Source organism: Taudactylus pleione, unplaced genomic scaffold, assembly GCF_031769625.1.
Source record: "Taudactylus pleione unplaced genomic scaffold, aTauple2 ptg001334l, whole genome shotgun sequence".
NCBI lineage: Eukaryota > Metazoa > Chordata > Amphibia > Anura > Myobatrachidae > Taudactylus > Taudactylus pleione.
This window is the reverse complement of record NW_028285734.1, coordinates 2,439,874-2,467,719: the sequence shown is the minus strand read 5'-3', so window position 1 is coordinate 2,467,719 and position 27,846 is coordinate 2,439,874. Positions and strand designations below refer to the sequence as shown.

Below are 27,846 nucleotides of genomic sequence, written 5' to 3'. Positions count from 1 at the left end.
TCCTTCTCCTCCTCCGGCCTATGGCTTGGTAACTAACTGAGGTGCCTTGGCCCGGGGGCGGGGTATAGGAGGGGGACCTAGTGCATCCTGGGAGGCTGAAAGCTTAACTCTTTGGTGCCCTGCGACTGACGTCACACCTATACCCCCAAGGTATCCTGTGGAACCCTATGGACTTCGTAGAAATAGAGATAACAAGGGTAAGTTCTTACCATATCTCATATTTTGTCCAATGCTGCATAATGAAGGGAGACAACTGACCCTAACCACGCGGCTTTATTACTAACGCGCACAATCCCAGGCCCACATTGGAGGAGATGAAGCACTGGATGTGATAGACTTAGTACTGTGTGCTGCTAATGAATAGGGAATTACTACGTGGATCCCACAGGATCCAGATGATGCAAAGTGACCACCTCTGATGGAGCCGCAGTGACATCAGTCAGATTAGCACTCACCAGCCGAGCCCACTGCTGTGCGGACCATCTGTATACTCGTCGTCACATCGCTGCATCAGCTGGATCCTGTGACTGCTCAGCTCAGTCCCGGACATTTGTAGTAAGGGTCAGGAATTACTAGGCATCTCTTGGTCAGTAGCTCGCTTGACCACTTTTGGCTCTGGTTCCTAATCCCAGTCTTGGACCACAGCCCCCAATCTCAGACCCAGTCTTTATACTAGGCCTACCACCGACTCTTTCAGTGTTGTAAGTTAGCTTTATTACGCCTTGTGTACTATGTAATAGCAGAACAAACACAATATAGCACTAGATTACTCCTTGACCAGTTCTCAATCCATGATTTAGGTCTAATCCAATTAAATGCAGTGAAATTGAGCCTTACTAAAATGCCCTAGAGCCCAAATTCCTTCGCCTAGATGAACTGCGGCTTAGAAATACTGTGCATATGCCGGTGGCGGTGAATCTACCGTAGGTGCAGTGCACGATGACCGCTGGTGGCTGCACTGGACCTTTTATATACTTGCATGGGCATTATATATAAGTGCGAAGGAGGCAGCTGTCGTCTAATGTTGTCCTCTTCTAGGTCCTACAGTATAAGAAGAGATGTGGGGAGGTGGAACAGCAGCTTCTGGAGCGCTCCACGGAACTGGAACACGAACGCCTCAGTGTGAGTCTCATATCATGATGGATAAAAGTAGCGTGTTTAGCACATTTACCCAGAGTTCCGTTACATCACATGAATGGTCCCCTGAAAGCTGGTGGCCAGCGCTGGATAGGGAGGCCGCTGCAGAACAAACGTCACCCAGATACTAGCAGTTATTGTATTGTAGTAACAAAATGATCGATGACTCAGATGGACACCCTGTGTATGAGTCTGTGCTGTGTAATAACTGTCCCTGGTTTCTCCCTGGACAGAGCCGCCTGGAGCTGACGGACTCCCGGCTGAGGCAGGAGGAAGAGACCAGCAATGAGCTGGAGAACGCGCTGATCCGCCTGGAGGAGGAGCAGCAGAGGTAGGGACAGCCCCAAAATGCTCGTTACCATAGATTAGAGACCTGCCGATAGCAGTCACTCAGGAAAAGTCGCTCAAAGTTACATTATCCCGGGAATATCAAAATGCAGTGACCGCTGTATCTACCAGAGAGATCATGTTCCGTACGTCTGTGCCCCCCCCCCCTTCTATTCTTTGCCCACAGAAGTGCCAGTCTGACCCAGGTCAATGCCATGCTGAGAGAGCAGCTGGACCAGGCCAACTCCGCCAACCAGGCCCTGAGCGAGGATCTGCGCAAGCTGACGGCTGATTGGACCAAAGCTCGAGATGAGCTGGAGCAGCGCGAGAGTGAGTGGAGGCGAGAGGAGGAGGTGAGAGGCTCGGACAGGGGAAAGAGGTTTTCTGTGTTTAGGATAATGATTATTTTACTACTATTATTATTATTATTCTTCTCAATTACTAAAGACCTCTATAGGGAGATGTGGCAATAATGCAGCCATGATATAGAAATCCCTCAATATTACATCTATGTCTGGCTGCCCATGTATGCTGCCATCCTGATCCCATACAGGAATATATTGTATTTAGTGCCTTTATCGCCCCCTACAGTCCTTCAACACATACTTCAGCAACGAGCACAGCCGGCTGCTCTCTCTCTGGAGACAGGTGGTCGGATTCCGGAGACATTTCAGCGAGATGAAGACCATGACGGAGAGGTGGGTATGATTTCTCGTGCCATGGATCCATGTGATGGGCATTCTTACACATATGCAAACCAAACCCTTGGTGCGCTAATTAGCGCAGTATATAAGTACAAATGGCAGCAGTTGTGAAATGGTAGCGACTCTCATATATTGTGCGTACTTTAAGAATAATTTAAAACAGGCTCGTATGACACTGGGCCTGATACAGAGATGGTTGGTAATGCAGACGCTCTGAGAATAGCGGGTGCAGGAATATGCAAATGCTAACCTCAGCCTTCGCTTTGTGATGGACGGTGCGATGGAGGGTATGAGTGGTAAGACTCCCACTTTCAGGCTGCGGGGTCTGTGCATTTGTAATGGCGATTGTGAACGCTCCAACATTGACGCAACATCGGCCGCACCATCAACGTTTGCGGTTGTTGTTACTCTGTACAGTATCTGCCCTGTAATATGAGTGAGGAGCATTAGATGGGGTATTTGGCCTTACTAGCTATGTGCTATATCTGTTATTACCCTGGTACAGTGACTCCCCTGTAGTATGAGTGAGGAGCGTTAGATGGGGTATTTGGCCTTACTAGCTATGTGCTATATCTGTTATTACCCTGGTACAGTGACTCCCCTGTAGTATGAGTGAGGAGCGTTAGATGGGGTATTTGGCCTTACTAGCTATGTGCTATATCTGTTATTACCCTGGTACAGTGTCTCTCCTGTAGTATGAGTGAGGAGCATTAGATGGGGTATTTGGCCAGTACTAGCTATGTGCTATATCTGATGTTACTCTGTACAGTGTCTCCCCTGTAGTATGAGTGAGGAGCATTAGATGGGGTATTTGGTCAGTACTAGCTATGTGCTATATCTGTTGTTACTCTGTACAGCGTCTCCCCTGTAGTATGAGTGAGGAGCGTTAGATGGGGTATTTGGCCTTACTAGCTATGTGCTATATCTGATGTTACTCTGTACAGTGTCTCTCCTGTAGTATGAGTGAGGAGCGTTAGATGGGGTATTTGGACGGTACTATCCATGTGCTATATCTGTTGTTACTCTGTACAGTGACTCCCCTGTAGTATGAGTGAGGAGTGTTAGATGGGGTATTTGGCCTTACAAGCTATGTGCTATATCTGTTGTTACTCTGTACAGTGTCTCTCCTGTAGTATGAGTGAGGAGCGTTAGATTGGGTATTTGACCTTACTAGCTATGTGCTATATCTGTTGTTACTCTGTACAGTGTCTCTCCTGTAGTATGAGTGAGGAACGTTAGATGGGGTATTTGACCTTACAAGCTATGTGCTATATCTGTTGTTACTCTGTACAGTGTCTCGCCTGTAGTATGAGTGAGGACCGTTAGATGGGGTATTTGGCCTTACTAGCTATGTGCTATATCTGTTGTTACTCTGTACAGTGTCTCTCCTGTAGTATGAGTGAGGAGCGTTAGATGGGGTATTTGGCCGGTACTATCCATGTGCTAAAGCTGTTGTTACTCTGTACAGTGTCTCCCCTGTAGTATGAGTGAGGAGCGTTAGATTGGGTATTTGACCGTACTAGCTATGTGCTATATCTGTTGTTACTCTGTACAGTGTCTCTCCTGTAGTATGAGTGAGGACCGTTAGATGGGGTATTTGGCCTTACTAGCTATGTGCTATATCTGTTGTTACTCTGTACAGTGTCTCTCCTGTAATATGAGTGAGGAGCGTTAGATGGGGTATTTGGCCTTACAAGCTATGTGCTATATCTGTTGTTACTCTGTACAGTGTCTCTCCTGTAGTATGAGTGAGGAGCGTTAGATTGGGTATTTGACCTTACTAGCTATGTGCTATATCTGTTGTTACTCTGTACAGTGTCTCTCCTGTAGTATGAGTGAGGAACGTTAGATGGGGTATTTGGCCTTACAAGCTATGTGCTATATCTGTTGTTACTCTGTACAGTGTCTCGCCTGTAGTATGAGTGAGGAGCGTTAGATGGGGTATTTGGCCAGTACTAGCTATGTGCTATATCTGTTGTTACTCTGTACAGTGTCTCTCCTGTAGTATGAGTGAGGAGCGTTAGATGAGTTATTTCGCCAGTACTAATTATGTGCTATATCTGTTGTTACTCTGTACAGTGTCTCTCCTGTAGTATGAGTGAGGAGCATTAGATGGGGTATTTGGTCAGTACTAGCTATGTGCTATATCTGATGTTACTCTGTACAGTGTCTCTCCTGTAGTATGAGTGAGGAGCGTTAGATGGGGTATTTGGCCGGTACTATCCATGTGCTATATCTGTTGTTACTCTGTACAGTGACTCCCCTGTAGTATGATTGAGGAGCGTTAGATGGGGTATTTGGCCTTACTAGCTATGTGCTATATCTGTTGTTACTCTGTACAGCGTCTCCCCTGTAGTATGAGTGAGGAGCGTTAGATGGGGTATTTGGCCTTACTAGCTATGTGCTATATCTGTTGTTACTCTGTACAGTGACTCCCCTGTAGTATGAGTGAGGAGCGTTAGATAGGGTATTTGGCCGGTACTATCCATGTGCTAAAGCTGTTGTTACTCTGTACAGTGTCTCCCCTGTAGTATGAGTGAGGAGCATTATTTGGCCAGTACTAGCTATGTGCTATATCTGTTGTTTCTCTGTACAGTGTCTCTCCTGTAGTATGAGTGAGGAGCGTTAGATGGGGTATTTGGCCTTACTAGCTATGTGCTATATCTGTTGTTACTCTGTACAGTGTCTCTCCTGTAGTATGAGTGAGGAGCGTTAGATGGGGTATTTGGCCTTACAAGCTATGTGCTATATCTGTTGTTACTCTGTACAGTGTCTCTCCTGTAATATGAGTGAGGAGCGTTAGATGGGGTATTTGGCCTTACAAGCTATGTGCTATATCTGTTGTTACTCTGTACAGCGTCTCGCCTGTAGTATGAGTGAGGAGCGTTAGATGGGGTATTTGGCCTTACAAGCTATGTGCTATATCTGTTGTTACTCTGTACAGTGTCTCTCCTGTAATATGAGTGAGGAGCGTTAGATGGGGTATTTGGCCTTACAAGCTATGTGCTATATCTGTTGTTACTCTGTACAGCGTCTCGCCTGTAGTATGAGTGAGGAGCGTTAGATGGGGTATTTGGCCTTACTAGCTATGTGCTATATCTGTTGTTACTCTGTACAGTGTCTCTCCTGTAATATGAGTGAGGAGCGTTAGATAGGGTATTTGGCCGGTACTATCCATGTGCTATATCTGTGTTACTCTGTACAGTGTCTCTCCTGTAGTATGAGTGAGGAGCGTTAGATTGGGTATTTGACCTTACTAGCTATGTGCTATATCTGTTGTTACTCTGTACAGTGTCTCTCCTGTAGTATGAGTGAGGAGCGTTAGATGAGTTATTTCGCCAGTACTAACTATGTGCTATATCTGTTGTTACTCTGTACAGTGTCTCTCCTGTAGTATGAGTGAGGAGCGTTAGATGGGGTATTTGGCCAGTACTAGCTATGTGCTATATCTGTTGTTACTCTGTACAGTGTCTCCCCTGTAGTATGAGTGAGGAGCGTTAGATGGGGTATTTGGCCAGTACTAGCTATGTGCTATATCTGTTGTTACTCTGTACAGTGTCTCTCCTGTAGTATGAGTGAGGAGCGTTAGATGGGGTATTTGGCCAGTACTAGCTATGTGCTATATCTGTTGTTACTCTGTACAGTGTCTCTCCTGTAGTATGAGTGAGGAGCGTTAGATGGGGTATTTGGCCAGTACTTGCATTATACAGAAGCATTAGGTTTATACTTTATAGTAATGTGTAATACCCAAAGCTGCACATTTCCCCTCCTGCTCCTATGTACAGGGACCTCTCGCTGATGCAGAAGGAGCTGTCCCAGTCCTGCCGTTCCCTCCATGCCTCCTGCATGAGTGTCAGTGGTTCCCAGCGGCTGGCAGAGAACAGTGGGGTGGTTGTATTGGAGAGGCAGACTCTACAGCTGGCCAAAATGGAAGAGCAGCTAAAGGATAAAGTGCGAGAAATGATCCAGTTACAGGCTGCGTATGATGCTGATAAAGCAGAGCTCAGTGCCAGGTAAGTTACCATCATGGGTACTAAACACTGACTCCTGGCTGTGGGCTGGTGCTGCCAGCTGCCTCAACTGTGGACCTGGTGCTGCCAGCTGCCTCAAACTGTGGCCCTGGAGCCACCATCTGCACCTCGACTGCGTTCCTGGCACCTCCAGCTGCCTCAGCTGGTGCAGTGATCTGGTTTTATCTTTATGCCACAGGCTACCCCTTCCAAGTACCCACCTATGCCCCCTTATTCTTTATCTTAAAGGGCAGCAGAACTGAATAGGACTGTTGAGCGCCTGCAAAGTGAGAACAAGGAAAAAGACCAGCAGATGAAACAGCTGCAGAAGCAGGTACAGGGTGTCAGACTAGAATTGGAGGAGCTTCGATAATGATCTTGTGTCTATCATACGTGAGCAGGACCCTGTATCAGTGAAGGTGGTGGTCTGTGTGTTCTGATGGGCCCCAGATCAGTCTTAGAGAAGTGTAAGGGTCCTCATATTATTGCAGGATCCGGGTCTTTTTGAGAATTTTTTAAATGTCTGAACTGTCAGCACGGGGCTGTCTAGTCTCAGGGTACAGATTTGTCCTCATTCACTGTTACTGCAGTCGCACTAAGCAGCCTGTCTTGGCACGCCAAGTCCCATGCGACTCTGCTAGCGCCTACTGTCTTTTTCGCCCGTAAATGCGTTTGTCGCAATGCAATGTGACTAGGACGCACCAGCAGACTGTGATGATCAATTTGACTGAGTCTCTGATTATTGTATGGTCCTGAGATATCGGAGTGGGATATGAGGGACCACATGGGGATGTCCAGTCTCAGTTTATAGTAGGGTCTCAGATGTCTGAGTGGGATATGAGGGACCACATGGGGATGTCTAGTCTCAGATTATAGTAGGGTCTCAGATGTCTGAGTGGGATATGAGGGACCACATGGGGATGTCCAGTCTCAGATTATAGTAGGGTCTCAGATATCTGAGTGGGATAAGAGGGACCACATGGGAATGTCCAGTCTCAGATTATAGTAGGGTCTCAGATATCTGAGTGGGATATCAGGGACTACATGGGGATGTCCAGTCTCAGATTATAGTAGGGTCTCAGATGTCTGAGTGGGATATAAGGGACTACATGGGGATGTCCAGTCTCAGATTATAGTAGGGTCTCAGATGTCTGAGTGGGATATGAGGGACTACATGGGGATGTCCAGTCTCAGATTATAGTAGTGTCCTGCGATGTCTGAGTGGGATATGAGGGGCCACATGGGGATGTCCAGTCTCAGATTATAGTAGGGCCCTGAGATATCGGAGTGGGATATGAGGGACCACATGGGGATGTCCAGTCTCAGATTATAGAAGGGTCTCAGATGTCTGAGTGGGATATGAGGGACCACATGGGGATGTCCAGTCTCAGATTATAGTAGTGTCCTGCGATGACTGTGTGGGATATGAGGGGGCCACAATGGAGTTATGAGATATTTGGTATCTATTGTAGAGATGAGAGATGTTCTGGTTCTTGCAGGAGAATAATCTGATGGAAGAACAGGTGGCTTTGGTGGGAGAGGAGTTGGAAGTTCTGAAGTCAGAGAAAGAAGTCCTACAGGAGACCCTCCGAGAACTCACACAGGTCTGAGACAGGCAAACAATCACTCTGTGCACTGAGGACATAACAATCTAAGTAGAAACCAAACAATTAGTATAGACGAATCACGTTGATTCAAGCAACATTTCTGCTAATGGTCATTTTCTCATGTGTGTCTCCAAAACCCACCAGGCCTCTCACCTTTCTCTTTAAAAGAATTTTGATCATAGATATATGGGTTGATGATCATGCTATAAATGCTAGTAACTGCTATTAGTCACTCTACTTTTATGGCTGAGGTTAATCTGCAACAGAAGAGCCCCCCCCCTAGTGGCCATACTCATATGGAAATGATATACAAAGTTCTAGCTCAAGGCGCAGTCTGATAATTGCTGGTGTAATTTAGTAGTTTGTCCTGTATTATCTGTAACGTGTCACGGATCCTGTGCAGCAGACACTTCTCTCCATATTGTACTCTGTACCCATCATCTACTCATCCCTCCATCATATAAGTAACCTTTTTTCTGATACTAATCCTCTAGGCTGTGCTGAGCGACACGGACAGTGGCCTGCAGATGTCCACCAGTGACCGGACACTAGAGCTGATAGAGAGTGAGGGCCCGGGGCTCAGCGTCAGAGGCCTGTCCAGCAGCCTACGCACTTCCTCTCCAATCCGCCGCTCCTCCCCACACCGCAGCAGCTCTCCGCGGCGTAGCCTCTCCCCGGCACTCCGAGACTCCGCGCTCTCAGCGGTGCATTCTGCCCTTCAGAGGAGACAGCTACAAGTGCAGGTGAAGATTTATGTCTAAATATTTAACATCGCCTACCCCATTAGCAGTACGTTATCCTATTTCCAGCTGTTAGATAATGGATATATTACATTTAGCTTTTAGCCTTCTGTCTCCCTATCAGCTGATCCAGATGGCGGGGGTACCCGGTAATTTCCCAGGGGTGTAACTTGTGCTGCATTGAATGTTTGTAGGAACTGCGTGGGCGACTGGAGGCTGGACAGGAAACAGTCGGGACACTGCGCAAGCAGCTCTACGACGGCGAGAATGATCGCAGGGTCCTGGAGCAGAAGATAGTGAAGCTACAGCAAGATTCGGACACTTCCACCATCGCCAGAGACGACGCAGAACACAGCATCTCCAGATTACGCAGCAACCTAGAACACGTCAACGGGTAAAGACAGACAGACGGACTGTACAGGGGGCTTGTGCAGGTTCAAGCAGCTGAAAACGGTGCACATTGCATCACAGGTCCTCTAAGTGTAATATAAAAGCTTTATGTATCTGCTAAGAAAATAAACGTTAACATGATCACTGGAAAATGGTATCTGCACCCTATAAATAAAGCTGACTTTATACAATGCACAGTGCGCTATCTATAATGAGCAGCCTTATCATATGGTACCACCTAGTGCTAGAATAAAGTACTGCAGCTATTGCATATTTTAGCCCACAGCAAAAGTGCCCTTTAAAACTGAAATATTCAGTAATTCCCACTGAGGTCTGCAAGCACCTGATATAAACATAACATTATCCCCCTGTCCTTCCGTCTCACCGCTCTAAGTGTTTGGGGCCCCTGTGTTGCAGTGAGCGGGATGTACTGGAGCGGAACGCGCAGAATCTGCAGGAACAGCTGGAGACGCAGCGTCAGGAGGCAGAAAAACTACAACTAGCGAACGGCGACCAGCAGCGTCAGAGAGACATCCTACAGGAGGAGAAGGAGGACGCATGCCAGGATCGTGACCGGGCCCTGCGAGAGGTGGAGAGAGGGTAAGAGACTGCTCAGCATAACACACAGAGACAGAGGGGGAAAGGGACTGCTCAACATATCACACTGAGACAGAGGGGGAGAGAGACTGCTCAACATATCACACTGAGACAGAGGGGGAGAGAGACTGCTCAACATATCACACTGAGACAGAGGGGGAGAGAGACTGCTCAGCATATCACACTGAGACTGAGGGGGAGAGACTGCTCAGCATAGCACACTGAGACAGAGGGGGAGAGAGACTGCTCAGCATATCACACTGAGAAGGAGGGGGAGAGAAACTGCTCAGCATATCACACTGAGACAGAGGGGGAGAGAGACTGCTCAGCATATCACACTGAGAAGGAGGGGGAGAGAGACTGCTCAGCATATCACACTGAGAAGGAGGGGGAGAGAGACTGCTCAGCATATCACACTGGTACAGAGGGGGAGAGAGACTGCTCAACATATCACACTGAGAAGGAGGGGAGAGAGAGACAGCCCAGCATAGCACACTGAGACAGAGGGGGAGAGCGACTGCTCAGCATATCACACTGAGACAGAGGGGGAGAGAGACAGCTCAGCATATCACACTGAGACAGAGGGGGAGAGAGACAGCTCAGCATATCACACTGAGACAGGGGGGGAGAAAGACTGCTCAGCATATCACACTGAGACAGGGGGAGAGAGACTGCTCAGCATATCACACTGAGACGGGGAGAGAGACTGCTCAGCATATCACACTGAGATGGGGAGAGAGACTGCTCAGCATATCACACTGAGACAGAGGGGGAGAGAGACTGCTCAGCATAGCACACTGAGACAGAGGGGGAGAGAGACTGTTCAGCATATCACACTGAGACAGAGGGGGAGAGACTGCTCAGCATAGCACACTGAGACAGAGGGGGAGAGAGACTGCTCAGCATATCACACTGAGACAGGGGGAGAGAGACTGCTCAGCATAGCACACTGAGACGGGGAGAGAGACTGCTCAGCATATCACACTGAGATGGGGAGAGAGACTGCTCAGTATAGCACACTGAGACAGAGGGGGAGAGAGACTGCTCAGCATATCACACTGAGACAGAGGGGGAGAGAGACTGTTCAGCATATCACACTGAGACAGAGGGGGAGAGACTGCTCAGCATAGCACACTGAGACAGAGGGGGAGAGAGACTGCTCAGCATATCACACTGAGACAGGGGGAGAGAGACTGCTCAGCATAGCACACTGAGACAGAGGGGGAGAGAGACTGCTCAGCATATCACACTGAGACTGGGGGGAGAGAGACTGCTCAGCATATCACACTGAGACAGAGGGGGAAAGGGACTGCTCAGCATAGCACACTGAGACAGAGGGGGAGAGAGACTGCTCAGCATATCACACTGAGAAGGAGGGGGAGATAGACTGCTCAGCATATCACACTGAGACAGAGGGGGAGAGAGACTGCTCAGCATATCACACTGAGAAGGAGGGGGAGAGAGACTGCTCAGTATAACACACTGAGACAGGGGGAGAGTGACTGCTCAGCATATCACACTGAGACAGAGGCGGAAAGGGACTGCTCAGCATATCACACTGAGACAGAGGGGGAGAGCGACTGCTCAGCATATCACACTGAGACAGAGGGGGAGAGAGACTGCTCAGCATATCACACTGAGACAGAGGGGGAGAGAGACTGCTCAGCATATCACACTGAGACAGGGGGAGAGAGACTGCTCAGCATATCACACTGAGACAGAGGGGAAGAGAGACTGCTCAGCATATCACACTGAGAAGGAGGGGGAGAGAGACTGCTCAGCATATCACACTGAGAAGGAGGGGGAGAGAGACTGCTCAGCATATCACACTGAGAAGGAGGGGGAGAGAGACTGCTCAGTATATCACACTGAGACAGAGGGGGAGAGAGACTGCTCAGTATAACACACTGAGACAGGGGGAGAGTGACTGCTCAGCATATCACACTGAGACAGAGGCGGAAAGGGACTGCTCAGCATATCACACTGAGACAGAGGCGGAAAGGGACTGCTCAGCATATCACACTGAGACAGAGGGGGAGAGCGACTGCTCAGCATATCACACTGAGACAGAGGGGGAGAGAGACTGCTCAGCATATCACACTGAGACAGAGGGGGAGAGAGACTGCTCAGCATATCACACTGAGACAGGGGGAGAGAGACTGCTCAGCATATCACACTGAGACAGAGGGGGAGAGAGACTGCTCAGCATATCACACTGAGAAGGAGGGGGAGAGAGACTGCTCAGCATATCACACTGAGAAGGAGGGGGAGAGAGACTGCTCAGCATATCACACTGAGAAGGAGGGGGAGAGAGACTGCTCAGTATATCACACTGAGAAGGAGGGGGAGAGAGACTGCTCAGTATAACACACTGAGACAGGGGGAGAGTGACTGCTCAGCATATCACACTGAGACAGAGGCGGAAAGGGACTGCTCAGCATATCACACTGAGACAGAGGGGGAGAGCGACTGCTCAGCATATCACACTGAGACAGAGGGGGAGAGAGACAGCTCAGCATATCACACTGAGACAGAGGGGGAGAGAGACTGCTCAGCATATCACACTGAGACAGGGGGAGAGAGACTGCTCAGCATATCACACTGAGACAGAGGGGGAGAGAGACTGCTCAGCATATCACACTGAGAAGGAGGGGGAGAGAGACTGCTCAGCATATCACACTGAGAAGGAGGGGGAGAGAGACTGCTCAGCATATCACACTGAGAAGGAGGGGGAGAGAGACTGCTCAGTATATCACACTGAGACAGAGGGGGAGAGAGACTGCTCAGTATATCACACTGAGACAGAGGGGGAGAGAGACAGCTCAGCATATCACACTGAGACAGAGGGGGAGAGAGACAGCTCAGCATATCACACTGAGACGGGGAGAGAGACTGCTCAGCATATCACACTGAGAAGGAGGGGGAAAGGGACTGCTCAGCATATCACACTGAGACAGGGGGAGAGAGACTGCTCAACATATCACACTGAGACAGAGGGGGAGAGAGACTGCTCAGCATATCACACTGAGACGGAGGGGGAGAGAGACAGCTCAGCATATCACACTGAGACAGAGGGGGAGAGAGACAGCTCAGCATATCACACTGAGACAGGGGGGGCGAAAGACTGCTCAGCATATCACACTGAGACAGAGGGGGAGAGAGACTGCTCAGCATATCACACTGAGACAGGGGGAGAGAGACTGCTCAGCATATCACACTGAGACAGGGGGAGAGAGACTGCTCAGTATAGCACACTGAGACAGAGGGGGAGAGAGACTGCTCAGTATATCACACTGAGACAGGGGGAGAGAGACAGCTCAGCATATCACACTGAGACAGGGGGGGCGAAAGACTGCTCAGCATATCACACTGAGACAGAGGGGGAGAGAGACTGCTCAGCATATCACACTGAGACAGAGGGGGAGAGAGACTGCTCAGCATATCACACTGAGACAGGGGGAGAGAGACTGCTCCGCATATCACACTGAGACAGAGGGGGAGAGAGACTGCTCAGCATATCACACTGAGACAGGGGGAGAGAGACTGCTCAGCATATCACACTGAGACGGGGAGAGACTGCTCAGCATATCACACTGAGAAGGAGGGGGAGAGAGACTGCTCAGTATAGCACACTGAGACAGAGGGGGAGAGAGACTGCTCAGCATATCACACTGAGACAGAGGGGGAGAGAGACTGCTCAGCATATCACACTGAGACAGAGGGGGAGAGAGACTGCTCAGCATATCACACTGAGACAGAGGGGCAGAGAGACTGCTCAGCATATCACACTGAGACAGGGGGAGAGAGACTGCTCAGCATAGCACACTGAGAAGGAGGGGGAGAGAGACTGCTCAGCATATCACACTGAGACAGAGGGGGAGAGAGACTGCTCAGCATATCACACTGAGACAGAGGGGGAGAGAGACTGCTCAGCATATCACACTGAGACAGAGGGGGAGAGAGACTGCTCAGCATATCACACTGAGACAGGGAGAGAGAGACTGCTCAGCATATCACACTGAGACAGGGGGAGAGACTGCTCAGCATATCACACTGAGACAGAGGGGGAGAGAGACTGCTCAGCATATCACACTGAGACAGAGGGGGAGAGAGACTGCTCAGCATATCACACTGAGACAGAGGGGGAGAGAGACTGCTCAGCATATCACACTGAGACAGAGGGGGAGAGAGACTGCTCAGCATATCACACTGAGACAGAGGGGGAGAGAGACTGCTCAGCATATCACACTGAGACAGGGGGAGAGAGACTGCTCAGCATAGCACACTGAGAAGGAGGGGGAGAGAGACTGCTCAGCATATCACACTGAGACAGAGGGGGAGAGAGACTGCTCAGCATATCACACTGAGACAGAGGGGGAGAGAGACTGCTCAGTATAGCACACTGAGACAGAGGGGGAGAGAGACTGCTCAGCATATCACACTGAGACAGGGGGAGAGAGACTGCTCAGCATAGCACACTGAGAAGGAGGGGGAGAGAGACTGCTCAGTATATCACACTGAGACAGAGGGGGAGAGAGACAGCTCAGCATATCACAATGAGACGGGGAGAGAGACAGCATTACAGCCGCTCTCGCACAGCTTTTGTTACGTCTCCCATGTATCTGTAATGTGTAAGTTAGCGCTGTGGTTGCGTTGCCCGCACACTGTGCATTGTTGCGATTTGTTAGGGGTGATGACTCGGGGTGACAGTGGCCGGTCCGGGGGCGTACATGAGAGACCGTGGCAGGAGACGGCTGTAGTGTGGCACAGAGCAGTCTCTCCTGGGCCTGTATATTATGATGTGACCCTACCGATCCTCAGACACAAAGCCCAGGAGCAGCTGGAAGGGAAGCTCTCCGCCCTCAGGAAGGAGCTGGTCGTGGTGAAGGAGTCTCTGCACCAATCCACCCTGGATAAGGAGGTGTTAGAGGCAGAGAAAGCCGACGTCTCCCAGGCTCTGTCCAAGGTCAGATCTCTCTCCTGTAGGGATGGAAATATGTAAAACGTGGCCCTTAGTGACTTTGTCCATGGTAAAGCCAGAATATTGTTGGTTAAATCTCCTGAGCGGAATAATTCTGACGCAGTTCTACAGATATTACCATCTCATGTGGTTCATGGATTGTATTACATGGAGTATGTGGAGCCCCCTGCAGTATTACATGGAGTATCTGGCACCCTGTGTAATACATGGAGTATCTGGCACCCTGTGTAGTATTACATGGAGTATCTGGCACCCTGTGTAGTAATATATGGAGTATCTGGCACCCTGTGTAGTATTACATGGAGTATCTGGCACCCTGTGTAGTATTACATGGAGTATCTGGCACCCTGTGTAGTATTACATGGAGTATCTGGCACCCTGTGTAGTATTACATGGAGTATCTGGCACCCTGTGTAGTATTACATGGAGTATCTGGCACCCTGTGTAGTATTACATGGAGTATCTGGCACCTCGTGTAGTATTACATGGAGTATCTGGCACCTCGTGTAGTATTACATGGAGTATCTGGCACCCTGTGTAATACATGGAGTATCTGGCACCCTGTGTAGTATTACATGGAGTATCTGGAACCTCGTGTAGTATTACATGGAGTATCTGGCACCCCGTGTAATAATACATGGAGTATCTGGCACCCTGTGTAGTAATACATGGAGTATCTGGCACCCTGTGTAGTAATACATGGAGTATCTGGCACCCTGTGTAGTAATACATGGAGTAGCTGGCACCTCGTGTAGTATTACATGGAGTAGCTGGCACCTCGTGTAGTATTACATGGAGTATCTGGCACCCTGTGTAGTAATACATGTAGTATCTGGCACCTCGTGTAGTATTACATGGAGTATGTGGAGTCCCCTGCAGTATTACGTGGAGTATCTGGCACCTCCTGCAGTAGTACTTGGAGTATCTGGCAGCCCGTGTAGTAATACCTGTAGTATCTGACACTCTGTGTAATATTACATGGAATATGTGGAGCCCCCTGCAGTGTCACATGGGGTATCTGGCACCCCGTGTAGAATTTACATGGAGTACCTGACACTTCATGTAGTATTGCATGGAGTATCTAGCAGCCCCTGCAGTAGTACATGTAGTATCTTGCACCCCGTGTAGTATCGCATGGAGTATCTGACACCCCCTGCAGTATCGCATGGAGTATCTAGCACCCTGTGTAGTATTGCGGTATACATTTAAATTGCAGACAGACGGCATCATGAACGTAAGGATCCGTAAGTATTAGAATTTCTCCCGGGTAGGGGGGTTAGGTTTACGGACCCCTGGGGGAGAGGTTAGGGTTAGGCACATCCTGGGAAGGGCTGGGGTTAAATACGGGAGGAGGAGGGGGGGTTAGGGTTAGGCACCATTGGGGGGAGGTTAGGGTTAGGCACCCCCTGGGGAGGGTTAGGTTTAGGGTGTGGGAAGGGGGGGTTAGGGTTAGGGACCACCAAGGGAGGGTTAGAGGGGGAGGGGGGGGGTTAAGGTACTTACCACCCGTCGGGATCCTGCTCTATCGGGCTTCCGGCGTATGCATCAGCCACCGGCATATCATACCAATTCCAGTATTACATGGGGTATCTGGCACCTCGTGTAGTATTACATGGGGTATCTGGCACCTCGTGTAGTATTACATGGTGTATCTGGCACCTTGTGTAGTATTACATGTAGCATCTGACTCTCTGTGTAGTATTGCATGGAGTCTCTGGCACCGCCTGCAGTATTACATGGAAAATCTTCCGCCCCCTGCATTATCGCATACAGTATCTGGCACCCCCTGCAGTATAACATGGAGTATCTGGCTAACCATGTAATATTACATGTGCAACATACACAAACATGCAGATATCATCCGTGTCCATAGATCTTTCTCCATCTGCAGCATGTGGGAGGGGGGACCAGACGGCCGGTTATGACCTGCCACTTAGGAGACTCCTATATTATGTTATATTGGTTGTTCACTATGTCAGGAAGTGTAGACACAGAAAAGTATAAACGTCTCTCTCCCGTCAGGCGGAAACCATTCGGGCAGAACTGGAGCTGGCACAGAACAGACAGAGGACGGAAGAGGCATCGCTGCGAGACACTTTATCCAAGATGAGTGCACTGAACGAGAGTCTGGCCCAGGACAAGACTGAACTCCATAGACTCATTGCCCAGGTCTCTGTGATTTTGTTGCAGTGTGATTTGGGATCTGTGTGGTTAGTAGAGGTGTGTAACTTGTGACATGCCAGGTGTAGGGGTGCCTGCAGTACCTGGCATTAGGATCTTAGAGGCAACCCCATGGGCAGCTGGCGCAAAGGTTAGAGTCCAGGAAGCTGTAGAGGAGAGAAAGGTCAGCAAGATGGAGACGCGTCTCCGTTTGCTGCTTGTGGGGAGGAGAATGCACCTTGAGGAGAAGAAGAGAGTCCCGTGAGGACCTGGCGATATTAGAGAGAGGGCCCTGTGAGGACATGACCCCGGGGAGGAGGCAGTGGGGGTGTTAAAGTGCCCTGTGGAAACTTGGCGGGAAGGAGAGAGCTCCACGGAGAGCAGACAGCGAGGGACCATGGAGACTTGACAGGAAAAGAGATCCCCCAGAGACTCTGAGATAAGTATAGAGAGCGTCATTAAGACTTTGGGGGAGGAGAAGAACGAGCCTCGTGGGAAACAGAAAGCAGGAGAACGAGCCCTGTGGCAAGCTCTCTGTGGGAACCAGAACTGAGGAGAGTGAGACCTGTGGGAAGCATGGAGGAGAGAGGGAGCCCTGTGGGAAGCAGGGAGTATAAGAGGGAGCCCCGTGGGAAGGGAGTAGGAGAGGGAGCCCTGTTGAAAGAAAGCAGGAGGAGAGGGAGCCCCGTGGGAATCAGGGAGGAGGAAAACGAGCCCCGTGGGAAGCAGGGAGGAGGAGAGCAAGCCTCGTGGGAAGTGGGGTGGAGAAGAGAGCCCCATGGGAAGCAGGGTGTAGAAGAGAGCCCCATGGGAAGCAGGGTGGAGGAGGGTGAGCCCCTGAGAAGCAGGGTGGAGAAGAGAGAGTCCTGTGGGAAGCAGGGAGGAAAAGAGCGATCCCCGTGGGAAGCAGGTTGGAGGAGAGCGAGCCCCGTGGGAAGTAGCGTGGAGGAGAGCAAGCCCCTGGGAAGCATGGAGGAAGAGAGCGAGCCCCGTTGGAAGCAGGGAGGAGAGGAAGTCCCGTGGGAAGTAGGGTGGAGGAGAGAGGGGCCTTTTGGGAAGCAGGGAGTAGGAGATGGAGCCCCATAGGAAGAAAGCAGGAGGAGAGGTGGCTCCGTGGGAATCAGGGAGGAGGAGAACGAGTCCCATGGGAAAAAGGGTGGAGGAGAACAAGCCCCTGAGAAGCATGGAGGAGGAGAGCGAGCCTCGTTGGAAGCAGGGAGAAGGAGAGGAAGTCCCGCCCGTGGAAAGTAGGATGGAGGAGAGCGCGAGCCCCTGGGAAGCATGGAGCAGAAGAGCGAGTCCCCTGGGAAGCAGGGAGAAGAAGAGGAAGTCACGTGGAAAGCATGGAGGAGAGAGGGAGCCCTTGTGGGAAAAAAGCAGGAGGAGAGGGAGTCCCATAGGAATCAGGGAGGATGAGAGCGAGTCCCATGGGAAACAGGGTGGAGGAGAACGAGTCCCATGGGAAGTAGGGTGGAGGAGAGCGTGCCCTGTGGGAAGCATGGTGGAGGAGAGCGAGCCCAGTGCGAAGCAGGCAAGAGGAGAGGGAGCTCTGTGGAAAACAGGGAAGAGGAGAGAGTAAGTCCCATGGGAAGCAGGGAGGAGGAGAGAGAGCCCTGTGGGAAGCAGGGAGGAGGAGAGAGAGCCCTGTGGGAAGCAGGGGGGAGGAGAGAGAGCCCTGTGGGAGCAGGGAGGAGGAGAGAGAGCCCTGTGGGAAGCAGGGAGGAGAGAAATACCTATGGAAGCAGGGAGGAGAGAGAGAGAGCCCTGTGGGAAGCAGGGAGGAGAGAGAGCCCTGTGGGAAGCAGGGAGGAGAGGGAGAGAGAGCCCTGTGGGAAGCAGGGATGAGAGAGATACCCGTGGAAAGCATGGAGGAGGAGAGAGAGCCCTGTGGAAAGCATGGAGGAGGAGAGAGAGCCCTGTGGGAAGCCGAGAGGAGGAGAGAGGGAGCCCCGTGGGAAGCAGGGATGAAGAGAGAGAGAGCCCCATGGGAAGCAGGGAGGAGAGAGAGAGCCCTGGGGGAAGCAGGGAGGAGAGAGAGAGCCCGTGGGAAGCAGAGAGGAGGAGAGAGGGAGCCCTGTGGGAAGCAGGGAGGAGGATGAAGGGGAACCCCGTGGGCAGCAGGGAGGAGGAGAAAGGGAGCCCCGTGGGCAGCAGGGAGGAGTAGAGAGGGAGCCCCGTGGGCAGCAGGGAGGAGGAGAGAGGGAGCCCCGTGGGCAGCAGGGAGGAGGAGAGAGAGAGCCCCATGGGAAGCAGGGAGGAGGAGAGAGAGAGCCCTGGGGAAGCAGAGGAGGAGAGAGGGAGCCCTGTGGGAAGCAGGGAGGAGGAGAAAGGGAGCCCCGTGGGCAGCAGGGAGGAGGAGAAAGGGAGCCCCGTGGGCAGCAGGGAGGAGGAGAGAGAGAGCCCCATGGGAAGCAGGGAGGAGAGAGAGGGATCCCCATGGGAAGCAGGGAGGAGGAGAGAGGGAGCCCCGTGGGCAGCAGGGAGGAGGAGAGAGGGAGCCCTGTGGGAAGCAGGGAGGAGAGAGAGAGCCCGTGGGAAGCAGAGAGGAAGAGAGAGGGATCCCCGTGGGAAGCAGGGAGAAGGAGAGAGGGAGCCCCGTGGGCAGCAGGGAGGAGGAGAGAGGGAGCCCCGTGGAAGCAGGGAGAAGGAGAGAGCATGGCAGTGATTTTGCAGGACCCCATGAAGGTGTAAGTATATACAGGCTACAATTATATGTAATATTCCCTTTAATCTTGCAGTTGGAGGAGGAAAGGGCCTCCTTGCAGGGACAGAAGCATGAGGTGGAGCAGGAGAAGACCTCAATTCGGGATGAGCTGGTACGTCTGGAACAGGAAAAACTAGAGCTGGACACAGAGCGCTTTGGGCTGGATAACTCCCTGCAGGCCATGGAGCAGAGCCGGGAAAAGCTGCTGCAGGAGCTTCAATCTCTGCGCAAGGAGAAAGCACATTTTCAGGAACAGCTGGGACAGGTGAGAGGAGGCTCATGAGCAGGGGATTGTGTGGAGACCGGATTCAGGGTGAGGAGGACAGGTGAGAGGAGGCTCAGGAGCAGGGGATTGTGGGGAGACCGGATTCAGGGTGAGGAGGACAGCTGAGGGGAGGTTCAGGAGCAGGGGATTGTGGGGAGACCGGATACAGGGTGAGGAGGACAGGTGAGGGGAGGCTCAGGAGCAGGGGATTGTGTGGAGACCGGATTCAGGGTGAGGAGGACAGCTAAGGGGAGGCTCAGGAGCAGGGGATTGTGGGGAGACCGGATACAGGGTGAGGAGGACAGGTGAGAGGAGGCCCAGGAGCAGGGGATTGTGGGGAGACCGGATACAGGGTGAGGAGTACAGGTGAGAGGAGGCTCAGGAGCAGGGGATTGTGGGGAGACCGGATTCAGGGCGGGGAGGGCAGGTGAGAGGAGGCTCAGGAGCAGGAGATTGTGGGGAGACCCGATACAGGATGAGGAGGACAGGCGAGAGGAGGCTCGGTAGCAGGGGATTATGGGGAGACCGGAGACAGGGTAAGGAGGACAGGTTAGAGGATGCTCAGGAGCAGGGGATTGTGGGGAGTCGGATTCAGGGTGAGGAGGCTCGGGAGCAGGGGATTGTGGGGAGACAGGATACAGGGTGAGGAGGACAGGTGAGAGGAGGCTCAGGAGCAGGGGATTGTGGGGAGTTGGATTCAGGGTGAGGAGGCTCGGGAGCAGGGGATTGTGGGGAGACAGGATACAGGGTGAGGAGGACAGGTGAGAGGAGGCTCAGGAGCAGGGGATTGTGGGAAATCGGATTCAGGGTGAGGAGGCTCGGGAGCAGGGGATTATGGGGAGACCGGAGACAGGTTAAGGAGGACAGGTGAGAGGATGCTCGGCAGCAGGGACTCGTGGGGAGACAGGATACAGGGTGAGGAGGACAGGAGGCTTAGGAGCAGGGATTGGGCAGGAGACTGGATATGATGGGGAGAGGAGAACAGGTGAGAGGAGACCTGAGTAAAGGATTACAGGGGGAGCAGGGACGAGTTATTTACCCTCTATACCTGGGAGAGGAGAACCCACCAGGAACAAGCCTGTGAGGAACGGGGCAGTTAGAGGATGGCGTGTAAAGTCTGGGGCTCATTCTTGTTACCCTGTCCGGCAGGTGACACGACAGAGGAATTCCCTGAGTGAAGACCTGGTGCAGAGCCGTAAGGAGGTGGAGCAGCAGAGCGAGAGCCTACTACGAGCCTCCAGAGAGAAGGAGGCTCTGATGAAAGATAAGGGTAGCGTGGTGGTGCAGCTCACCGCCTGCGAGCGAGAGAACCGGGCGCAGTCAGAAGAAATAGCCGCACTCAGGTAAGGAGATCGGAGGTTATTAGGGTTGAATGATTTTAATAACATAATATTATATTGGCCTTTCTGGGGGAACCGGAAGTTCTCGGTTAGAAATGAGAGCCTCTTATATCCCTGCCGTATTATATACAGGGAAATCTCATATCACTAAATAGAGAACCAGGAAAGTGATGATTCTAGTTGTCTTGTGGAATAGGCATGCTTGGCCAGTAGGGGGCAGTATCAGGAATCTAACATGATGACACGTGCTCTGCTGACAATGGGCTGGTTGCACACAGCATGTAACTAGGCAGCAGGGAGACTAAACACAGGTTACTGTTCCTGTATAACAGCAGCAGCAGCCACCCAGGGAATGGTAGAGGCACTAAGGGAGCTCTGTGGGAGAGACGGGCTGTGTGCTGAGGGATATGGATGCCAGTCACTCTCCCTCTCCATAGGTCAGAGAAAGAAGCGCTGGAGACGGCTCTGTTTGATGTTCAGCAGCATCTCACACACATCACATCCCGCAAGGAGCAGCTGGAGGCAGAGCACCAGGGTCTGCGGCTGGCAAAGGAGACCCTGCAAGGTAGGAACCTGGCGCTCCTCTGTAATAGGGACTGCACTGCATGGTAGGTACCTGGCTCTCCTCTGTAATAGGGACTGCACTACATGGTAGGTACCTAGCTCTCCTCTGTAATAGGGACTGCACTGCATGGTAGGTACCTAGCTCTCCTCTGTAATAGGGACTGCACTGCATGGTAGGTACCTAGCTCTCCTCTGTAATAGGGACTGTAATGCAGGGTAGGTACCTAGCTCTCCTCTGTAATAGGGACTGTACTGCATGGTAGGTACCTAGCGCTCCTCTGTAATAGGGACTGTAATGCATGGTAGGTACCTAGCTCTCCTCTGTAATAGGGACTGTAATGCAGGGTAGGTACCTGGCTCTCCTCTGTAATAGGGACTGCACTGCATGGTAGGTACCTGGCTCTCCTCTGTAATAGGGACTGTAATGCAGGGTAGGTACCTGGCTCTCCTCTGTAATAGGGACTGCACTGCATGGTAGGTACCTAGCTCTCCTCTGTAATAGGGACTGTAATGCAGGGTAGGTACCTGGTGCTCTTCTGTAATAGGGTCTGCACTGCATGGTAGGTACCTGGCTCTCCTCTGTAATAGGGACTGCACTGCATGGTAGGTACCTGGCTCTCATCTGTAATAGGGACTGCACTGCATGGTAGGTACCTGGTGCTCTTCTGTAATAGGGACTGTACTGCATGGTAGGTACCTGGTGCTCTTCTGTAATAGGGACTGCACTGCATGGTAGGTACCTGGCTCTCCTCTGTAATAGGGACTGCACTGCATGGTAGGTACCTGGCTCTCCTCTGTAATAGGGACTGCACTGCATGGTAGGTACCTGGCTCTCCTCTGTAATAGGTACTGCACTGCATGGTAGGTACCTAGCTCTCCTCTGTAATAGGGACTGCACTGCATGGTAGGTACCTGGTGCTCCTCTGTAATAGGGACTGCACTGCATGGTAGGTACCTAGCTCTCCTCTGTAATAGGGACTGCACTGCATGGTAGGTACCTGGTGCTCCTCTGTAATAGGGACTGCCCTGCATGGTAGGTACCTGGCTCTCCTCTGTAATAGGGACTGCACTGCAAGGTATGTACCTGGTGCTCCTCTGTAATAGGTACTGCACTGCATGGTAGGTACCTGGCTCTCCTCTGTAATAGGGACTGCACTGCATGGTAGGTACCTGGCTCTCCTCTGTAATAGGGACTGCACTTCATGGTAGGTACCTAGCTCTCCTCTGTAATAGGGACTGCACTGCATGGTAGGTACCTAGTGCTCCTCTGTAATAGGGACTGCACTGCATGGTAGGTACCTAGCTCTCCTCTGTAATAGGGACTGCACTGCATGGTAGGTACCTGGTGCTCTTCTGTAATAGGGACTGCACTGCATGGTATGTACCTGGTGCTCCTCTGTAATAGGGACTGCCCTGCATGGTAGGTACCTGGCTCTCCTCTGTAATAGGGACTGTAATGCAGGGTAGGTACCTGGTGCTCTTCTGTAATAGGGACTGCACTGCATGGTAGGTACCTAGCTCTCCTCTGTAATAGGGACTGTAATGCAGGGTAGGTACCTGGTGCTCTTCTGTAATAGGGACTGTACTGCATGGTAGGTACCTGGCTCTCCTCTGTAATAGGGACTGCACTGCATGGTAGGTACCTAGCTCTCTTCTGTAATAGGGACTGCACTGCATGGTAGGTACCTGGTGCTCTTCTGTAATAGGTACTGTACTGCATGGTAGGTACCTGGCTCTCCTCTGTAATAGGGACTGCACTGCATGGTAGGTACCTAGCTCTCTCCTGTAATAGGGACTGCACTGCAGGGTAGGTACCTGGTGCTCTTCTGTAATAGGGACTGCACTGCATGGTAGGTACCTGGTGCTCCTCTGTAATAGGGACTGCACTGCAGGGTAGGTACCTGGCTCTCCTCTGTAATAGGGACTGCACTGCAAGGTAGGAACCTGGCGCTCCTCTGTAATAGGGACTGTAATGCATGGTAGGTACCTGGTGCTCTTCTGTAATAGGGACTGCACTGCATGGTAGGTACCTGGCTCTCCTCTGTAATAGGGACTGCACTGCATGGTAGGTACCTGGCTCTCCTCTGTAATAGGGACTGCACTGCATGGTAGGTACCTGGCTCTCCTCTGTAATAGGGACTGCACTGCATGGTAGGTACCTGGTGCTCTTCTGTAATAGGGACTGTAATGCAGGGTAGGTACCTGGTGCTCTTCTGTAATGGGGACTGCACTGCAGGGTAGGTACCTGGCTCTCCTCTGTAATAGGGACTGCACTGCATGGTAGGTACCCGGCTCTCCTCTGTAATAGGGACTGCACTGCATGGTAGGTACCTGGCTCTCCACTGTAATAGGGACTGCACTGCATGGTAGGTACCTGGCTCTCCTCTATAATAGGGACTGCACTGCATGGTAGGTACCTGGCTCTCCTCTGTAATAGGGACTGCACTGCATGGTAGGTACCTGGCTCTCCACTGTAATAGGGACTGCACTGCATGGTAGGTACCTGGCTCTCCTCTGTAATAGGGACTGCACTGCATGGTAGGTACCCGGCTCTCCTCTGTAATAGGGACTGCACTGCAGGGTAGGTACCTGGCTCTCCACTGTAATAGGGACTGCACTGCAGGGTAGGTACCTGGCTCTCCTCTGTAATAGGGACTGCACTGCATGGTAGGTACCTGGCTCTCCTCTATAATAGGGACTGCACTGCATGGTAGGTACCTGGCTCTCCTCTGTAATAGGGACTGCACTGCATGGTAGGTACCTGGCTCTCCTCTGTAATAGGGACTGCACTGCAGGGTAGGTACCTAGCTTTCCTCTGTAATAGGGACTGCACTGCAAGGTATGTACCTAGCTCTCCTCTGTAATAGGGACTGCACTGCATGGGTAGGTACCTAGCTCTCCTCTGTAATAGGGACTGCCCTGCATGGTAGGTACCTGGCTCTCCTCTGTAATAGGGACTGCACTGCATGGTAGGTACCTGGCTCTCCTCTGTAATAGGGACTGCCCTGCATGGTAGGTACCTGGCTCTCCTCTGTAATAGGGACTGCACTGCAAGGTATGTACTTGGTGCTCCTCTGTAATAGGGACTGCACTGCATGGTAGGTACTTGGTGCTGTTAATTGGGACAAGCCAGGACTTGTTAATGTTCTCTAGTAGAACCAGCACTGTAATATAGGTACTCTATAGGGACTATACTGTCCCTATAGAGTACCTATATTACAGTGGACTCTTGGAATATTTTCATTGTTTCATATATAGTCATTACGTATATGTGGGCACAGGTTACATGACGTATATGTGGGCACAGGTTACATGACGTATATGTGGGCACAGGTTACATGACGTATATATATGGGCACAGGTTACATGACGTATATATATGGGCACAGGTTACATGACGTATATATATATATGGGCACAGGTTACATGACGTATATATATGGGCACAGGTTACATGACGTATATATATGGGCACAGGTTACATGACGTATATTTATGGGCACAGGTTACATGACGTGTATATATATATATATGGGCACAGGTTACATGACGTATATATATATGGGCACAGGTTACATGACGTATATATATGGGCACAGGTTACATGACGTATATATAAGTGCACAGGTTACATGACGTATATATATGGGCACAGGTTACATGACGTATATATATGGGCACAGGTTACATGACGTATATATATATGGGCACAGGTTACATTATGTATATATGGGCGCAGGTTACATGACGTATATATATATGGGCACAGGTTACATGACTTATATATGGGCACAGGTTACATGACGTATATATATGGGCACAGGTTACATGACGTGTATATATGGGCACAGGTTACATGACGTGTATATATGGGCACAGGTTACATGACGTGTATATATGGGCACAGGTTACATGACGTGTATATATGGGCACAGGTTACATGACGTATATATATATGGGCACAGGTTACATTATGTATATATGGGCGCAGGTTACATGACGTATATATGGGCACAGGATACATGACTTATATGTGGGCACAGGTTACATGACGTATATATGGGCACAGGTTACATTATGTATATATGGGCACAGGTTACATTATGTATATATGGGCACAGGTTACATTATGTATATGTGGGCGCAGGTTATATTACCTATATGTGGGCACAGGTTACATGATGTATATATGGGCGCAGGTTATGTGACGTGTATATATGGGCGCAGGTTACATGACGTACATGTGGGCGCAGGTTACATGACGTATATGTGGGCACAGGATACATGACGTATATGTGGGCACAGGATACATGACGTATATGTGGGCACAGGATACATGACGTATATGTGGGCACAGGATACATGACGTATATGTGGGCACAGGTTACATGACTTATATGTGGGCACAGGTTACATTATGTATATATGGGCACAGGTTACATTATGTATATATGGGCACAGGTTACATTATGTATATGTGGGCGCAGGTTATATTACCTATATGTGGGCACAGGTTACATGACGTATATATGGGCGCTGGTTATGTGACGTGTATATATGGGCGCAGGTTACATGACGTACATGTGGGCGCAGGTTACATGACGTACATGTGGGCGCAGGTTACATGACGTACATGTGGGCGCAGGTTACATGACGTACATGTGGGCGCAGGTTACATGACGTACATGTGGGCGCAGGTTACATGACGTACATGTGGGCGCAGGTTACAAGACGTACATGTGGGCGTAGGTTACATGACGTACATGTGGGCGCAGGTTATATGAAATGTATATGGGCGCAGTTTATATGACGTGTATATGTGGGCACAGGTTACATGACGTATATATGGGCACAGGTTATATGACGTATATATATGGGCACAGGTTACATTATGTATATATGGGCGCAGGTTATGTGACGTGTATATATGGGCACAGGTTACATTATGTATATATGGGCGCAGGTTACATGACGTATATGTGGGCGGAGGTTACATGACGTATATGTGGGCGCAGGTTATATGACATGTATATATGGGCACAGGTTACATTATGTATATATGGGCGCAGATTACATGACGTACATGTGGGCGCAGGTTATAAGAAATATATATGGGCGCAGTTTTTTATGACGTGTATATGTGGGCACAGGTTACATGACGTATATATGGGCGCAGGTTATATGACGTATATATATGGGCACAGGTTACATGATGTATATATGGGCGCAGGTTATATGACGTATATATATGGGCACAGGTTACATGACGTGTATATATATATATGGGCGCAGGTTACATTATGTATATATGGGCACAGGTTACATTATGTATATATGGGCACAGGTTACATTATGTATATATGGGCACAGGTTACATTATGTATATATGGGCACAGGTTACATGGCGTATATATATATGGGCGCAGGTTACATTATGTATATATGGGCACAGGTTACATTATGTATATATGGGCACAGGTTACATTATGTATATATGCATGCTGTTCCTGTCTGAGCAGATCGCTGCACAGTTCCCTATAATAATAATAATGATGATGATTGTGTCGCACTCTGATTTATCGTCACCCAATGTTTGTCTCCTGTTCCTGCAGCGGAGATCAGCTCTGTGCGCAGACAGATGGAGGCTGAAGTCGCTAAACTAGAGCGGGACAAAGAGGCTCTAAACCATCATCTGATCCACACGGAGAAGGAAGCTCAGATCACCCTAAGGAATGAGCAGAAAGCACACGAGGAGGACATGGAACGTCTACTCAGGGAGAAGGTATGTAACTCCCCATGTGTCACAGGCGCTCCATAACACTCCTTTCCTGCAACCCCATGTATCACCGGTGCTCCGTAACACTCCCTTCCTGCCGCCCCGCGTATCACCGATGCTCCATAATACTCCCTTCCTGCCGCCCCACGTATCACCGATGCTCCATAACACTCCTTTCCTGCCACCCCACGTATCACCGGTGCTCCATAACACTCCTTTCCTGCAACCCCACGTATCACCGGTGCTCCATAACACTCCCTTCCTGCCGCCCCACGTATCACCGATGCTCCATAACACTCCTTTCCTGCCGCCCCATGTATCACCGGTGCTCCGTAACACTCACTTCCTGCTGCCCCGCGTATCACCGGTGCTCCATAACACTCCATTCCTGCAACCCCACGTATCTCCGGTGCTCCGTAACACTCCCTTCCTGCCCCCCACGTATCACCGATGCTCCCTAACACTCCTTTCCTGCCACCCCACGTATTACCGGTGCTCCCTAACACTCCCTTCCTGCCGCCCCACGTATCACCGGTGCTTCGTA

At 50.7% G+C, this 27,846-nt stretch overlaps 1 protein-coding gene across 3 annotated transcripts in view; it reads left to right on the top strand.

Annotated features, from left to right (window-relative positions):
• The window catches only part of CROCC (ciliary rootlet coiled-coil, rootletin), a 92,558-nt gene that overhangs the window by 37,523 nt on the left and 27,189 nt on the right, over positions 1-27,846 (top strand). For all 3 annotated transcript variants that reach the window (XM_088463252.1, XM_088463253.1, XM_088463251.1), the window contains 16 exons: positions 1,039-1,122; positions 1,371-1,468; positions 1,652-1,817; positions 2,056-2,162; positions 5,954-6,181; positions 6,428-6,512; positions 7,678-7,782; positions 8,280-8,528; positions 8,720-8,919; positions 9,333-9,515; positions 14,334-14,478; positions 16,516-16,662; positions 19,392-19,622; positions 20,772-20,965; positions 21,400-21,527; positions 27,139-27,308. In XM_088463252.1, the coding sequence (XP_088319378.1) occupies positions 1,039-1,122; positions 1,371-1,468; positions 1,652-1,817; positions 2,056-2,162; positions 5,954-6,181; positions 6,428-6,512; positions 7,678-7,782; positions 8,280-8,528; positions 8,720-8,919; positions 9,333-9,515; positions 14,334-14,478; positions 16,516-16,662; positions 19,392-19,622; positions 20,772-20,965; positions 21,400-21,527; positions 27,139-27,308 (2,520 nt within the window). The remainder of the gene's footprint in view (positions 1-1,038; positions 1,123-1,370; positions 1,469-1,651; positions 1,818-2,055; positions 2,163-5,953; positions 6,182-6,427; positions 6,513-7,677; positions 7,783-8,279; positions 8,529-8,719; positions 8,920-9,332; positions 9,516-14,333; positions 14,479-16,515; positions 16,663-19,391; positions 19,623-20,771; positions 20,966-21,399; positions 21,528-27,138; positions 27,309-27,846) is intronic.